At 34.4% G+C, this 16,440-nt stretch overlaps 1 protein-coding gene across 13 annotated transcripts; it reads left to right on the top strand.

The window, feature by feature from the left end:
* The first annotated feature begins 9,179 nt into the window (after nucleotides 1-9,179).
* On the top strand, nucleotides 9,180-14,000 carry LOC136200878 (uncharacterized). 13 transcript variants are annotated; one of them, XR_010673585.1, is made up of 11 exons: nucleotides 9,181-9,422; nucleotides 9,546-9,600; nucleotides 10,219-10,366; nucleotides 10,454-10,534; nucleotides 10,660-10,840; nucleotides 10,924-10,985; nucleotides 11,387-11,461; nucleotides 11,600-11,659; nucleotides 12,838-13,010; nucleotides 13,128-13,215; nucleotides 13,706-14,000. XR_010673585.1 is itself a non-coding variant. In XM_065991368.1 (8 exons), the coding sequence occupies exons 4-7, from the start codon at nucleotides 10,499-10,501 to the stop codon at nucleotides 11,634-11,636; spliced, it is 474 nt and encodes a 157-aa protein (XP_065847440.1). In that variant the 5' UTR covers nucleotides 9,182-9,422; nucleotides 9,550-9,600; nucleotides 10,219-10,366; nucleotides 10,454-10,498; the 3' UTR covers nucleotides 11,637-11,659; nucleotides 12,838-13,699. The 13 variants fall into 13 exon arrangements, 2 of the variants coding, with proteins under 2 accessions (XP_065847441.1, XP_065847440.1); XR_010673586.1 differs by lacking the exon at nucleotides 10,924-10,985; XR_010673580.1 differs by having other exon boundaries at nucleotides 10,660-10,985.
* The last annotated feature ends 2,440 nt before the right edge of the window (nucleotides 14,001-16,440 follow it).

The following is a 16,440-nucleotide window of genomic DNA, read 5'->3' as shown; positions in this document are numbered from 1 at the left end:
CTAAGACAATTGCTTCTCTTGTGTGATATATATGCGCGCTGCTTAATATACCATTGTGCTAGTAGCTTCTATTGTTTAATATTTGACGCATGCACTTATTAATATCAATTAAATATGCATAATAATGAATTATTAATAGAAAAAAATACAAGAACATGCTCCAATTTCTTATTTATTTAATTCCTTTATATTTTTGTAATTTATGTTATATAAGAAAATATACGTTATGTTTTTTAGAACATACGTTATGTTTTTTTAGAACATGTGTTATGTTTTTTCCAACATGAGTTATAAATTATATTATAGAACAAAGGAAAAAACGATCCAGATATCTACTGATTTTTTTAGAACATTATACTTAATTTTTAGAACACAAACTATAAACTTTAGAACATACGTTATATTTTTTAGAACATGTGTTACGTTTTTTCGAACATGAGTTATAAATTATATTATAGAACAAACACGAACTATGAAGTTTAGAACGTACGACATATTTCTTAGAACATACGTTATGTTTTTTTAGAACATGTGTTATGTTTTTTCGAACATGAGTTATAAATTATATTATAGAACAAATGAAAAAACGATCCAGATATCTACTGATTTTTTTAAAACATTATACTTAATTTTTGGAACACAAACTATAAACTTTAGAACATACGTTATGTTTTTTAGAACATGCGTTACGTTTTTTCGAACATGAGTTATAAATTATATTATATAACAAATGCAAAAATGATCGAGATATTTACTGATTTTTTAAAACATTATACTTAATTTTTAGAACGAACATATGTAACATTATTTAGAACATCGTCCTTAACATTTTAAAACATAAATTACAAAAAATATAGAAGAATTAAATAAATAAGAAATTGGAGCATGTTTTTAGATTTTTTGTTCTATTAATAATTCATTATTATGCACATGTAATCAATATTAATAAGTGCATGTGTCAAATATTAAACAATAGAAGCTACATGGACAATGGTATATTAAGCAGCGCACTCCATAATTTACAAGGAAGCCATTTGTCTTAGTGGTAAGTAGCATGAAGTATAAGAGAAGTGGGATAGGGTTCGAATCCCACCAACAGTGTCACACCCGACCCAAATCGGCATCGGGTATGAATAGAAAATAGGATAACCAACGCCTATCGGTCTGAAACACGAATCTATTTTCTAATAGATAAAAATTTATTAGGACTACCTAAAGTTTTATTAATTATTTGGCTTGGACTTGATAATTCTATCAAGCTTCCTACGTATCCCGAATACCTTGGAATATTTAAATCGAGAATCAAAGCCACGTAGTTCTACCTATTTTAGGTAGTTCTCTTAATTAATTGATACGTTGATGAATTCAATAGACTTCACTTTATTGTTATATAATTTCGTTTAAACGCTACTACTATTCACCATATATTTAATACCCCGATCTACGATTTCAACTCGTCGATTAACCCGTTCAAAGCTTAATTTAATTTCCTAATAGCTTAACTTAATTTCGAAATAGACCAAAACGCTTATTCAGACCATCATAATTTATTTATTATATATACGTGAATACTTTATCGATTCGACAATATAAAACTTAAGCTTAAAAAAAACCTTAAAATCACATTACGCAAACCAAATCAAATCATAGATAATTATTGATAGATATCGTTATATCGGCATTTTATCAAAACAACTCAAAACCAATCAAATGTTTTATCAAACTGATTCGTCATTAATCAAACGTTTTATCAAACCAAATCTGTAATCAAATAAACACTTTATCAATCAAACTCGTAATTAATCAAACTTAAAACCTTTTATCATAATCAATTCATAACCGAAAACATAAAACCTTATATCCTTATATCCATCCTAGAGTTTCTCCCCTTATGTATCCATCCATAACCACACATATCAATTCAATAACCACATAGTCGAGACGTCTCTTTAACCTTGCCTAATCCCGTATTGGTCTTACCCAACACTTCGCTGCCAATACCCGACTAGGTCTTTAGACTGTGTACACAGGCCATGTCCCTCACTGAACATGGTCTTCAAATATCAAAATCACTCGTCCGGATTACTCTAGATGGATATATATAAAATCATAAATCACAATATACTCAAATCTATTTTCACAGTCAAACTTCCAATTTATTTCATAACCGTAAAATCATTTGACATAAAATAACTATTTTCGCAAAAATAATCACAATCATTAAAATCAAATAATCTTTTAATATAACTAAAATAGTTAAAATTTCGTATAAAATCATCGATTCATGATTTAATCAAACTTCAAAAATTAAATAGCTCAAAATATTATATCGATAAAAAATTAATATCGCTTAAAACTAAATATTGTTAACGGACTAGTTCTGATCACCGAAACAAAATTCTAAACGGAATAATTAATTTGAACTACTCTTAGACTCGTTAAATTACTAGATGTCTTATTCGTACTAATTTTATATTCAAATTATTCTACTAATTTTTATTATTCAACTTTACACCGACTTTAATTGGTAAATATCGGTATTAGTCCTTCTAATTTGACAAATATCAGTATCAATCCTTCTAATTTGATAATTTATTTTAATTCGATAAATCAAAGGACAACTAGTTTATATGGGTTATCCATAAACGATAAATTATTAATCGTAAATCTAAACCTGTTAAAATTTGACAAAACTACTGAAACTAAACTTACTCAAAATCATACTTATAACATTTTAAAAATAATTTAAAATCCAAAATATAGTTACCGAAATATCGTCGTTGGTCACCGAAAATTGCGTTGACAGCTGATCCGATCCAAAATATCATCACCGAAAATTAATCGGTGTGATCCGTAACAAAGCAAAAATAACAATTCCAAGAAAACAACTACCAAATCCCATAGTGCAAAAATATTTATATATATATATATCTTTTTTTTTAATCAAAGAATGGGACGCGGTGGAAGGCTGGACATCCCAACTAGGTTGGCACCCCCAACGCAGCCACCAACCCAAATATTATTGATAATAAAAGGAAAACTATACAGAGAGAGGGAGGAGGAAGAAAATAAAAGAAATATGAAAAAAGGGGGGAGGGGAATTAGAAGAAACGAATATGTGCTACATTGTAGAGGTCATCAAAAACCAAAGCTTGACAGAAGTGAGGTTCCGTGTTCCACCAGTTCAGAGAGGTTGCAGTTTTACCGAAACCAGCCAGACGATCCGCCGCTTGATTTCCCTCCCTGAAAATATGTGTAACTGTCCATTGCATAGAAGCGAGTCTGTGGATACATCGGGACCACTCCCTTCTGACGATCCAAGGAACGTCGAGAGAATTGTTTCTAAGCAGTCGAACCGCATAAGCTGAGTCCGATTCTATCCATAAATTTCTCCAATTTCTGTCCCAGGCTGCTTCAATTGCATAAATAATCGCTCGGAGCTCAGCTACATGAGCCTGTGCATCTGAAATAGGAAACGCGAAGGCGCCAACCACGAAGCCTCTGGCATTTCTGAATATTCCTCCTGCACCTGCGTTACCCGAAAGGTTGTCAGCAGCACCATCAGTGTTGACTTTCAGCCATTTTCTCGGCGGCGGAAGCCATCTAACAATTGCAAAGTCGGTGTCGTTGGACTGATTGTTATTACGCGAGGAAGGCATGCACTCACCAACGAAGAACATCAGCCTTCTGCGCAGGATTTGGATTGAAGGAAGCTCAGAGTCAAAAATTGCTTTGTTTCTAGTAGTCCAAATAAACCAAATGCAGGTGATCACAGCACATTTCCAGGCAATTCGCAAGTCCCGTCTAACTCGCACAGTTCTGATTTTAGCAAAGAAATCAGCAAAATCCACACTGGCGAAACAAGTTATACCAAAGAACCGAAAAATCATTCTCCAAATATCCCAGGTAACGCTGCAAAACAGAAAAAGATGATCTGTAGATTCATTGTACTGCTTACACAACTCGCATCTCTGCGCCATGCACATGCCGCGGGACTGCAGCAGCTCCTGAACTGGTAATTTACGATGGATAAGCATCCAGCAAGTCATCGCACGCCTAGGGGGGACGAAAGGGTTCCACAGCAGCCTGTGCCAGTCAATCGTAGTCCCTAGAGTGAGAGAGAGGTAGAGAACTTAGCTGTTAAATTGCCAGAGTCCACAGGATGCCAAATACAGGTATCGATGACATAATCAACGCAAAGAGTGTTGTTAATATTGTCCTGAACTTGTGCTGGTAGCAACTGTAGCCCAGTCCAATTTCCATTGATTCGGAATTCATGAATGGGGTTAAAAAGGTTTCTCTGATGCTTCCTAGGAATCCCAATTTGATCAGCAACAACAGGAAGGATCCACCTGTCTGTCCAGAAGTTTAGATTGGATCCCTCCTTGAACCACCAAGAGACGTTAAGTCGAATTTGGTCAAAAATAGACCTGGCAGAAGACCAGATAGAGGAATTGGAGATGTAAGTTCTGGCCAGACCCGATTTCTCTAGGAATCGATGTCGGAGAAGAGTGGGGATGTGACTCTGGCCCTGAATTAATTCCCAACTGAATTTTCCAATCAACGCAGAGTTGAATGTCCTGAGGTTTTTAATGCCCAACCCACCATGCTGAAGCTGCTGACAGCAAACCTTCCAAGGAACCGTAATTAGCTTTCTTCTGTCTATGTCTCCTGTCCAGATAAAGTTTCTAACTGCTTTGTTGACACAGGAGATGAGATTATACGGCCATTTGTAGATCAGAAAAGAGTGAATGAGAGCTCCCGTCAGGGAGGATTTTATCAGAGTGAGCCTACCCGCAATAGACAACGATTTACCCTTCCAAGTGCTGAATTTATTAAGAAACCTGTCAAGGAGAGGCTGAAGATAGCGAGCTTTTGGAGCTCCTTGAAAGAGAGGGACTCCGAGATAGTTAATCGGAAGGGAAGCCATCCTAATTCCAAGGGCATCAGCCAATCGAGCTCTGCGGACCGCGGTGACAGAGTTGCCAAAAATAGCTTGAGACTTGTCCCAATTGACCTCCTGGCCCGAGATGCTAGCATAAAAAATAAACAGATCTCTGACACAAGATATATTTTTTAAAGAGGCTTTCCCAAACAGCATCAAATCATCTGCGTACAGAAGATGAGTAGGGAAGGCAACACTACCAGTGTAAATCATTGGATCAAATCTGTTTTCCCTAACCAATTTGGACAGCCATCTTCCCAGGAAGTCCTCTGCTAAGCCAAACAATGTGGATGAAAGAGGGTCGCCCTGACGAACCCCACAAGAGCAGCCAAAGAATCCCTTTAGACCACCCCCAAAAGCAATTGAAATTCTGGCAGACCTGAGTATTTCCAAAATCCAGCTTCTGAATTGAAGAGAGAAACCAAACCCCTCCAAGACTCCTAAGAGAAAATTCCAATCTAGGGTGTCAAAGGCTTTTTTAATATCAATTTTGAGAGCCATATTACCACTATAACACTTCTTCTTCAAGAGATTGACTCCTTCTGAAGCCGCAGCAATGCAGTGGTGAATGCTTCTGCCAGGGATAAAACCAAATTGATTGTTGGAAATGATGCCAGCAGCAATGGATGTTAGCCTGTCAGACAAAATCTTAGAAATTATTTTGTAATTAAAGTTACCCATGGCAATTGGGCGGAATTGATGAATTTCATTCGCTCCATCCACCTTGGGAATAAGAGCAATAATGCTAGAGTTCATTCCCGGGAGCATACAACCAGTATCAAAAAAGCTGAGGACCATTCGACAAACATCCGATCCAACAATATCCCAAAAATGTTGATAGAACACCCCTCCGAATCCATCAGGCCCAGGTCAGCTGTCACTGCTCATGTTGAAGACAGTTTTTCTAATCTCTTCAGGCGTAGGCTTTTTAGTGAGCATCTCATTGTCAAGATCAGAGACAGTATTTGGGATGACAGAGTTGATAGCTGTGTAGTCAATCCTCCTCCTACTTCCCGTGAATAGAGAAGTGTAGTACTCCACAATATGCTGTGAGATTACATTTTCATTGCTCACCATAGGACCATTAATAGACATAGAGTTGAGCGAGGAGCGCACCTTTTTAATTTTTGCTGCCCGGTGGAAGAAGTTTGAGTTGCGGTCACCCGCAGCCAGCCACTTTTCTCTGCTCTTATCCCTATAGAGCAATTCCTGTCTATAGAGTTGCAAGTCAAGGTTCTGTTGTGCCTCCATTTCCTGGGCATGACGATCCTCATTTAATCCCATACTGGAGATGGAGGCTTGAACTTCTTCTAGATGAGCTATAGCCGCAGCAATGTTGTTATCAGTATGACCAAAAACTTCAGAATTCCAAGTCCTGAGTTTAGGCCTTAGAGTTCTAAGCTTGTGGCAGAGAAGCTGAGCTGGAGGAAGTGAGAGGTGACTGTCATTCCAGTGATCAGAGATTAGTTTATGGATATCACTATGGGTGGTCCACATAGTAAGAAACCTGAACCGTGCCTTTCTAGTGATACCTGAGGAGCAAGAGAGAATAAGTGGACTGTGATCTGAGTTGCTTCGAGGCAAAGCCAAACAGCTAAGCCTATCCCAACCATTGATAAAATCGTCACTAATAAGAGCCCTATCCAGCTTACATTCAACATGCCCAGAACCTATTCTGCCATTAGACCAAGTGTATTGGAGACCCAAATTCTCAACTTCAGTTAAATTGCCGTCACTGATAAAGTTCCTGAAGTTCCGACAACTGCTGGCGGACGGAGGTAAACCAGTTTTTTCATGAGCTCCTGTCACTGCATTGAAATCGCCTATGACCAGTTGCTTTGTGCATCCTCTGATAGCTAAAATCGAGTCCCAAAGAAGCTGTCGCCTATGCGAAGAGTTGCTTCCATAGACCAGGGAGATCTGATAGTCAGTCCCATTCATTCTGTATAGGATGGTGATGTGCTGATCGTGATTAGAAATAACGGAGCACCGATTAACAAGTTCAATTCTGGAGAAGAGCCAGATAGAGCTGCTGTCATTGTGAGAAACCAATTGCAAACCAAGAGAAATCCAAAAAGAAGGGTAGATTGAATTAAATTCAACCATCGGCTCTGAGATGCATACTAAATCCGGCCGATTATTGCTACAAAGAAGTCTTAAGGCCCGCTGAGTGCCTATATTATTGATGCCTCGACAATTCCAATATAGGATAATCATGTGGGAATGACGGAAGAACTAGCTAATTCTTTCAAATTAGAATTCTTAGCCCTAGGCTTTTTCCTCATTGTAATCCACTCAGTTCCTTCATTTCTATTCAATACGTTGATTTTCCTGTTATTAGTTCTTAGCACGTGCTGTGCCCATTCAGGAGAGTCAGACAGGAAGTTTACCTCTTTTGGCAGGGCAGAAGAAAGGTGCAGTGCGTAACCATCAGATTCTGATGTTGATTGACTCCCGTCCTCTTGGCAATCTCCCCAAAAATCGGGTCTGTTGCGTTCATTATTATGGGTCGCTTGGTGCACCACCAACTGAAGCAAGCTTTCACTTTGTGAGGCTTCTGGTATCGCTGCTTTGGCCTTTTCAGCAGCAGTGTGTTTGCGAAGAGGGACATTGACGTTCTTAGTCTGCTTTTTCATCGGAGCCTGAGGCTTGCTAGCTTCAATATTCCGTCTGCACTGTGCTGAGGAGTGCCCAATTGCAGAGCAAGTGCCACAAAGCATTGGAAGATGCTCATATTCTAAGTAGACCTAATGCTTCTGATTGTCAGTGTCAACACGAATCTTCGACTGGATTTCCCTTGTTAGATCAACATCAATGAGAACCCTGGCATAGTGCCCGAACTCTCCACTTACTGTGTTTTGATCAAATCTGATAGGAACGCCAGCGGCTCTTGCAATGCTAGCAATAATTTTCGTGTCCCAGAACTCCCATGGAAGATTGTAAAATCTCACCCAGACCTGGGCTGAAGTGGATTTATGCATATCAGGGTTAAAACCAGGGGACCAGGGTGAGAATCTAATGATGCCTGGTTTGAGTGAAATGTGTCCTATACCCCAAATTAATTGGATTGCAGCTGCATTAGGCATAATAATTTGGTAAAACCCCTTCCCAAGAGAAATCAATTTCCAATCCAGATTGCATTTCCATATCTGGCTTAGTTTCTGTTTTAGCTCAGCGTGTCTCCATGGACGGTCTCCTTTGCTCAGCGAGATACAGCCAATGACGGAGTTCTGAAGAGACCTAACTCGTTCATCATAGATATTCTGTTGTATTTTAACAGCCTTAAATCCACCTTCTTCAGTAACCGTCGGTTGCAGAGGTGTTGGTGAATCCACAGGTATCGCGCCCTTTAGCACATTAGCAAATGAGGATTTCGCATGGATGGCAGACTTAGGAGCATCATCAGTTTTCAAGGAGGTGAATCGAGAGAATGACGAACGCTCAAAGAGGTGGGCTATTGCAAACGGAGCAGCGCCGGCAACGGCGGCGAATGAGGGCGGCGTCATGGAGCTGTTAGGTCATCATTCGGCGGCGGAAATCTGGTTTACGCTTTTATCCAACAGAAGAAGAGCTAGTTTCCTTCTATCTTCATAACAAGCTTTAAAGTTTGTTTCTTGACATGTGTTGCAGAGCTTGCTGGTGAACTATGTCAAGGAGACAGTGAGCAATGGTTCTTCTTTACACCAAGACAAGAAAGAGAAGCAAGGGGAGGAAGACCGAGCCGCACAACAGCATCTGGGTACTGGAAAGCTACAGGTTCCCCTGGTTATGTTTACTCATCAGATAACAAAGTGATTGGAGTCAAGAAAACCATGGTTTTCTATAAAGGGAGAATACCTCGAGATAATGTATTTCCCCTTCTGTGTGCGAGAGTGGAACGTGAACGGGGCACAGACACAGAGGAAGATGAGAAGCTCCGCTCAGCAAAAGATACAACACCACTGCACAAAACAAGGAGGCAAACTGGAAAACTTTTCGCCCATATATCTTAACTCAACATTAAACGTTTTTTTTTTGTTTTGTGTAGTTCTTTAGAAAAACTCAAAACCCTCTCTCCTTTCAATTAATTGTTTTCTTCCTTTTAAATAGTATGTATACTTTTTGACAATCTATACAATATATTAAATCTGTAATTGGTATTGATGAGGTGTCATATCCTAAAATGATGTTTAGCTGAGGTGTCAATTTCTTAATTTCTTAATATTATAACTTTTGGGCTTTTTCCTTGCTTTTGCTTTGTATACGGATGGTCATAAAGCATGAACCGTTCTCAAAACCACGTTCTCAATCTATCCCACTTTTGTTTCTGTAATACCTAAAATCGTTTGCTCTTTCTCAAATGGGATCGCCTAAAATGGTTCGCTCTTTCTGAACTGGGATTGCTCTTTCTGAACTGGGATCGGATCGGTTTGCAATTTCGGAACTGGGATCGCTCATCTTCCACAATTGCTTTTCTATAACATAACCAACTGTTATGGTAACTGCTATTCTCTTTTCCTTCATTATTCATCTTATTCCTCATTTCTTATTCTCTCTGTAAATTTCTTTTCAATTATTGTTGATCTGTGTTTTCTAACTGTTCATTTTTCTTCTTCCTGAGCCAGGGGACGACTTTAGACCCATGCATCGATTTCTCACTTCCTATGTTCTCTATGGTAATTGCTCTTCGCTGTTTCTTCATTTTTTCATGTCAGAGTATTTAATTTATTTCTCATTTCTTTTGTTCTCTGGAAATTTCTTTTCAATTGTTTTCAATTGTTCTTGATAGATATGCATTTTCTAAGTGTTCAATTTTTCTTATTCGTAAGCTAGGGGAAAACGGGTTTTCCCGCATGCATCCATTTCTCACTTCCTCTGTTTCTATGGGAACTGCTCTTCTCTTTTTCTTCCGTTTATTTCTCATTTCTTCTGTTATCTGGAAAATTCTTTTCTTGATATGTGTTTAATTAGATGATTATTAATTTACCGTTATGGTTTCTTTCCCTTTTATCAAATTCTTCTTCTTCGTCTTTATTGTATAGATTAAATTTCAAGTTTGATTTGATTTGTTTCTTTTAATGAATTTTTGACCCTTACTGAAGTTGTTTGACGTTCTTACTGAAATTTAATTTCATAACTGTTGGTGATCATGAAATATATTACATTCCCAATTTAGAGTCAATTGAGTATTGTTGTTTGCGAATCTTGATTTTAAGTCTTGAAAGATTATTTATGTTCCTCTGAATTCTATTCCCTTGACTCTTCTTTGGCTCTTTCTACTTTGATTCATAAAGAGAGAGGAGAACTAAGGATCCATGAGAATTTGGATGATCTAGCTATTGGTTTGGCCGAGTATATTGCTGAACTATCTGAGGAATCTGTGAAGGAGAGGGGAGTTTTTGCCATTGCTTTGTCTGGTGGTTCGCTCATCCGCTTAATGGGGTATCAATCACTTCTTTTTTCTTTCTTTTTATCTTCTTTTGAAGTTTTTGTGATTTTTCTTTAACTAATTGGTGGGCATTGCAACAGGAAACTTTCTGAAGCTCCATATACCAAGACTGTTGAATGGTCTAAATGGTACATATTTGTTATGGTAACAAAGGCAATGAGGTAATTTGTTTTAATTCTGATTAATTGTTTTAATTACTTGAATACTTATTAGGCTACTTATAATATAGCAAACAAATGTGATTTCCAAGCATTGTTAGATGAATTGTTTGTAAACCTTTGAGCAGAAGGGATGTTTCAAACATGATCTATTTCCTGGTAGAATCCCGGGATGTCCTTATGGAATTAATCTACATCCTATGGTGTCAAGGAATAGGCTAGAACTTATTGGGCATGATGATGAAGATGAGCAGATTGAAATTGATGTTTACATTCACAGGGTGAATGATGCTTCTGATGTAAATACAGGTAATGATACAAATGCAGATGTTGAAAGAATTTCAATGCGTGTCAATGTTAACTATGGGGATAAGCATCAGAATTGTTTGCAGTTTGGAGTCCATGCTTTTGCTGATCACCCTGATAAGATTTTTATAACTTATCTTGCTATAAGGTATTCAATATATTCTTCATACAATTTACAAACAAACAAATTTTATAAATGCTTTGGTTTCTCATTCTCATTTTGGCAGTGATGGGACACATCATTCATATTACCCCGTTAAGTTCTGTTCCTAACGGCTTAATATGAATGGCGTGTCCAATCCTTTATCGAGGCCTAAATTGGTACCTTTTTTAAACGTCAAGCTTATGTTGGTGCTATTTTTTACGTTGAGCCTAAATCTATATATAATACTAAATCTGTAGTTAAGAATGTTGAGTTGTCATGTCTTATAATTATCTATAGCTGACGTATCAAATTCTTAATATTTTTTACAACTTTGATGGTTATAAACCGTTCCCAAAACCCACGTTCTCAATCTACACTTCACTTTTCTTTTTTTATCTATTCAGAATGCCTATCGTTTGCTCCGTTTTGAAATCCCTTCATCTTCCACAATTGCTTTCTCACTTCCTCTGTTCTCTATGGTAACTGCTCAACTCTTTTTCTTTATTTTTCATGTCGTATTCTTCATTTTATTTCTCATTTCTTTTGTTCTCTGCAAATTTCTTTTCAAGTGTTCTTGATCTGTGATTTCTAATTGTTCATTTTTTCTACTTCTTAAGCCAGGGGATGGTTTTCCCGTCATGCAACGATTTCTAGCTTCTTCTGTTTTGGTTTTCCCGGTATGCAATGATTTCTCACTTCCTCTATTCTCTATAGTAACTACTCTTATCTTTTTCTTCATTTTCCATGTGGTTTTCTTCATTTTTTTTCTCATTTATTCTGTTCTATGGAAACTTTTTTTCAACTATTCTTGATGTGGGTTTAATTAGAAAATTATGATATTTGGTTTCTGGGTTTCTGTAAACGTTGGATTTCTTCTAATTTTATTATTTTTTTCTGGGTTGATATTGAGAACGATTGAAATTTTTTGGCCTCAAGTTTGACGAGTTAATTGAAAGATTTGTTCATTCCCTTGATCTATGGATTGTTTCAAATTTTCTTATTTTGAAAAAAAAAAATTCAAGGTTGTTTATGGAGTTGTGGATTGTTTTGTGGGGCTTTAAACATGTAGGTTTTAAAGTGGATATTTCATGAATCGATTTTGTGCAAATGTAGAATTATGATACTATGAAATGTAGATTTGTTCATTCCATTGATCTGTGGACTGTTTCAAATTTTCTTATTTTGAAAAAATAAAAAATTTATGGGTTGTTTACGAAGTTGTGGATTTTTTTTGGGGCTTTAAACATGTAGGTTTTAAAGTGGAAATTTCATGATTCAATTTTGTGCAAATGAAGAATTATGATACTATGAAAAGTGATTGAATGTTAATGATGCCTGTGGAATTCAGCTGCATTCGAACAGAGTGATGGGCTAGGTGTAATAGATCAAAATAAAGTTGCATTTTGTAAGATCAGGATTCTGATATATAAAATAAAGTTGCATTTTGTAGGATACGGATTGTTGTATGTGTCTATGTTCTCTTACTTTCTTCATCTACTTTGCTATTATCCGGGAAATTTAGTTTGTCCAAATTTTTTGTTTGAATAGTTACAGTTCTTTTTTCCATGATAATTTTGATCATTTTTTTGTTGTTTGTCTTGAGATTCTAACCTGGCATTTGTGTTTGATTGTTGCACAATTATTGCCTTGAAGTTGCTTTGATTTGTGTGGATAAGTTTGAATAGATTTTTATTGGAATTAGACTGAGATGATCCAATGACAGCTAGCTATATATGTCAATAGTTGAATTTTGCTGATGAAAAATATTAATTTGAGAAAGCAATTAGAAATTTTTTGAAGTTTGGTTGCAAAGATCATTTCGGTTTCTTAATATTAATACTGACCTTTAATGCAGGTTTTTGTTTCATGCTCAAATGGTAAAAAGTACTCAAGTGTGCTGTGTCCCAGGAATCCAGAGATGATCAAGTGAGTGACTGAATTACAGTCCAGATAAATTTATATACTGAATTAAAAGGCTCCTCTGCTAAAGAAGCTGCTTCGCCATCTACGGGAGTTTTCTCTTTGCAAGTAATTTCAGCCATGTTTTGTGAAAATAATGTTTTTAAGACCATATAAATAATCCATTTTCCCTCTTCCTCTGAGGATCATGAAACAATTCATGCTTAATCTGTCCTTTTGTTTCAGAAAGCGCTTAGTGGAGTTGTTTGTGACAATGAGATCAGAATTGCTATAGAAAGATCTAACTGAGGATATTTCAAATCAAGAACTCAAGGTTATATGTTATATATTGTTACTTAAAGAATGTTGATTGATTCTTTAATGGTTCATATGGGAAGATCAATTCAAGACTAGGAAACCATCTTATTGAAATATTCGATGTCCAGTGACTGTACTAATTGTATAAAAAAAATTAAAAATTGGCCACTGAAACCATTGGATTTAGAGGTCTTCTCCATTTTGAGGTACAGAGGTATGTTAATTGCATTCATGTGGGTATGGTAACTATAGTCTAAGAGTCTATTGAATGTTGTGACTGTATTCACTTTTTATGGCAATTTTAGTATTCTTAGTTTCTAATTATGTATAAGTACTTAATAAGTTTTTGTTGTTGGGATTGGGATTGAGAATTGAGAATTGAATTCTCATTGGGATGGGGCTGGTCAATTCTTTTTATTTGTTTCTTTTTATTTATTTAACAGAAACCTAAATTTTACATTTGAATGTTGTTCTCTAATAAGTTTATTTTTTGTATTTTTTAACAGGATTTTATTGGAAATTTCCCAGATTTTGGGCATGCGAAGGATGGTCCTGATGGAGAAGAGACATAGTGGAATTCACGTGTAATGGGTACCAAAGTGAAGATAATAGTATTTGAAGATAACTAATGAATAATATTTTAAAGATGTAGAAAAATATGGATAACCAATGTATAACAAATTAATTTAAATTTTTTTTTGAATAAAATTCAAATTATTATTATCTTAGTTTTTTAGGCGAGTTAGAGTTAGAGTGCACTTTGTATTCTGTAATTAATGAGGTTATTATAATAAAGGGTTAAGATGCAAAAAATACTTTTAATGTTTTGGGTCAAAAGCAATTTTACCCCTAACGTTTAAAATGGTGCAATTTTACTACTAAAGTTGGAAGCCAAAAGCAATTTTATCTCCAACGTTGATAAATTGGGTCAATTTCAGATACTATTATAAAACACAGATATTTTTGTTCGTTATTCTGCATCAATTGCATAACAAATCGTTTTAAAAAAAAAGGATTTTATGTTTTTTTTATAATTTAATAATAGAATTAGAGATTAATATTTATAAATTCGGTGAGTTTTTTTAAATTTTTTTAATGCAATGTCAATGTAAATAAATAAGACGACCGTGCAAAGCACGGGTCTAAAACTAGTTAAGGTTACTAATTCCTTATCATAAGACACATGTCCTTTTTGTGTCATTAAGTAGATAAGACACATATTTTATTTTTATAACTTAATGACATGTGTTAGACACATGTTAATACTAATATTTTCACACATATAATTCGTTTTTTTTTTGCTTGAAAGAATCAATATTTAATTTGTAAATTGTTTATTTTGATCATTTTAATCTATAATCTTATATAAAACTTACCCAAAACTTTTAATTTACACCTCAAAACATTAATTTAAACTAAATAATATACTTAAAATTTATAATTAATTAACACTATCTCTAATTCCTTATCATAAGACACATGTCCTTTTTGTGTCATTAAGTAGATAAGACACGCATTTTATTTTTATAACTTAATGACATGTGTTAGACACGGACGTGACAAACAGCATTTTGTTTTTATACTTAAAACTACGTAGTTTTAAGTGTTCTCACATAACAAAGTGTGCGCATCTAAAGAAGGGTTCTTGGTACCTTTAATTAAAGATTAAATAAGAAAATAAGGGTGGAGGGATTCGAACCTAGGACTGGAGCATAAAAGGAGTGACACGTGCGCGCCATCTATCGTTAGGCCACTTATTTAGTTTGTTTATTATATAATTCCTTTGTTTATATATTATTAAGTGGCTCTGATATTAAAAAAAATCCAATACTATATTTTATAAATAAAAATACATTTACTTTAGTTTGTTCATTATATAATTCTTTTATTTATATATTATTAAGTGCTTCTGATGCTAAAAAAAATCTAATACTATAATTTTTAAATAAAATACGCTTGCTTTAGTTTGTTCATTATACAATTCTTATTTATATATTATTAAGTGAATCTGATGCTAAAAAAATCCAATACTATATTTTTTAAATAAAAATATACTATATATTTTAATAAAATTTCATATTAATATTTTATTTATATAAGAAAATATATTTTTTAAAACATACGTTAGAACATATATTTTAACTTTTAAAACACGAACTATGAAGTTTAGAACATACGACATATTTTTTAGAACATACGTTATGTTTTTTAGAACATGCGTTATGTTTTTTCTACATGAGTTATAAATTATATTATAGAACAAATGCAAAAAATGATCCAGATATCTACTGATTTTTTAGAACATTATACTTAATTTTTAGAACACAAACTATAAACTTTAGAACATACGTTATGTTATTTAGAATATGAGTTATAAATTATATTATAGAACAAATGCAAAAATGTCCATATAATATTTTTTAAGTAAAAATATATTGTATATTTTAATAAAATTTCATATTAATATTTTATTTATATAAGAAAATATATTTTTTAAAACATACATTAGAACATATATTTTAACTTTTAAAACACGAACTATGAAGTTTAGAACATACAATATATTTTTTAGAACATACGTTATGTTTTTTAGAACATGCGTTATGTTTTTTCGAACATGAGTTATAAATTATATTATAGAACAAATGCAAAAACGATCCAGATATCTACTGATTTTTTTATAACATTATACTTAATTTTTAGAACACAAACTATAAACTTTAGAACATATGTTATGTTTTTTATAACATACGTTATGTTATTTAGAATATGGTGCCTTATATATATATATATATATATATATATATATATATATATATATATATATATTTCTGATTTTAAGTTACATTATGAAATCATAATATTTTTAATATCCATCAAGAGTAATCCGGATAGGTGGCTTTAATTAAAGTCCGTATTTAGTGAGAAATACGACCCGTGTACACAGCTGAAAGACTTAATAGGGTATGACAAAAAAGTGTTGAGTAAGACCATGCAGGGTTAGACAATATTATGAGATATCTCAATTCTATTATATTGTGGGGGATTGATACATACGGGGATTATCTCTCGGATGGATACAGCTTGATAAAGTATTTATTGATATACAATTTATGAAGTATTTATCGAGATATGATTTATGAAGTATTTATTGATATACGATTTGTGATGAATTTATTGATATACAGTTTATCAAGTGTTTATTGATATACGGTTTGTGAAGTATTTATCGAGATACGAT

The sequence above is a fragment of the Euphorbia lathyris genome, chromosome 7, assembly GCF_963576675.1.
Source record: "Euphorbia lathyris chromosome 7, ddEupLath1.1, whole genome shotgun sequence".
In the NCBI taxonomy this organism is placed as follows: Eukaryota; Viridiplantae; Streptophyta; class Magnoliopsida; order Malpighiales; family Euphorbiaceae; genus Euphorbia; species Euphorbia lathyris.
Note: the sequence above shows the minus strand (reverse complement) of the source record. Positions and strands in the feature narration are given on the sequence as shown.

Excerpts from the sequence above, each read along its gene's own strand:
- LOC136200878 (XM_065991368.1), top strand. The coding sequence starts at position 10,499 with ATGGTACATATTTGTTATGGTAACAAAGGCAATGAG. Across the intron at positions 10,986-11,386 it reads ATAACTTATCTTGCTATAAG|AATGCCTATCGTTTGCTCCG; the intron begins GTATTCAATATA and ends TTATCTATTCAG. Across the intron at positions 11,462-11,599 it reads CACTTCCTCTGTTCTCTATG|CCAGGGGATGGTTTTCCCGT; the intron begins GTAACTGCTCAA and ends CTACTTCTTAAG.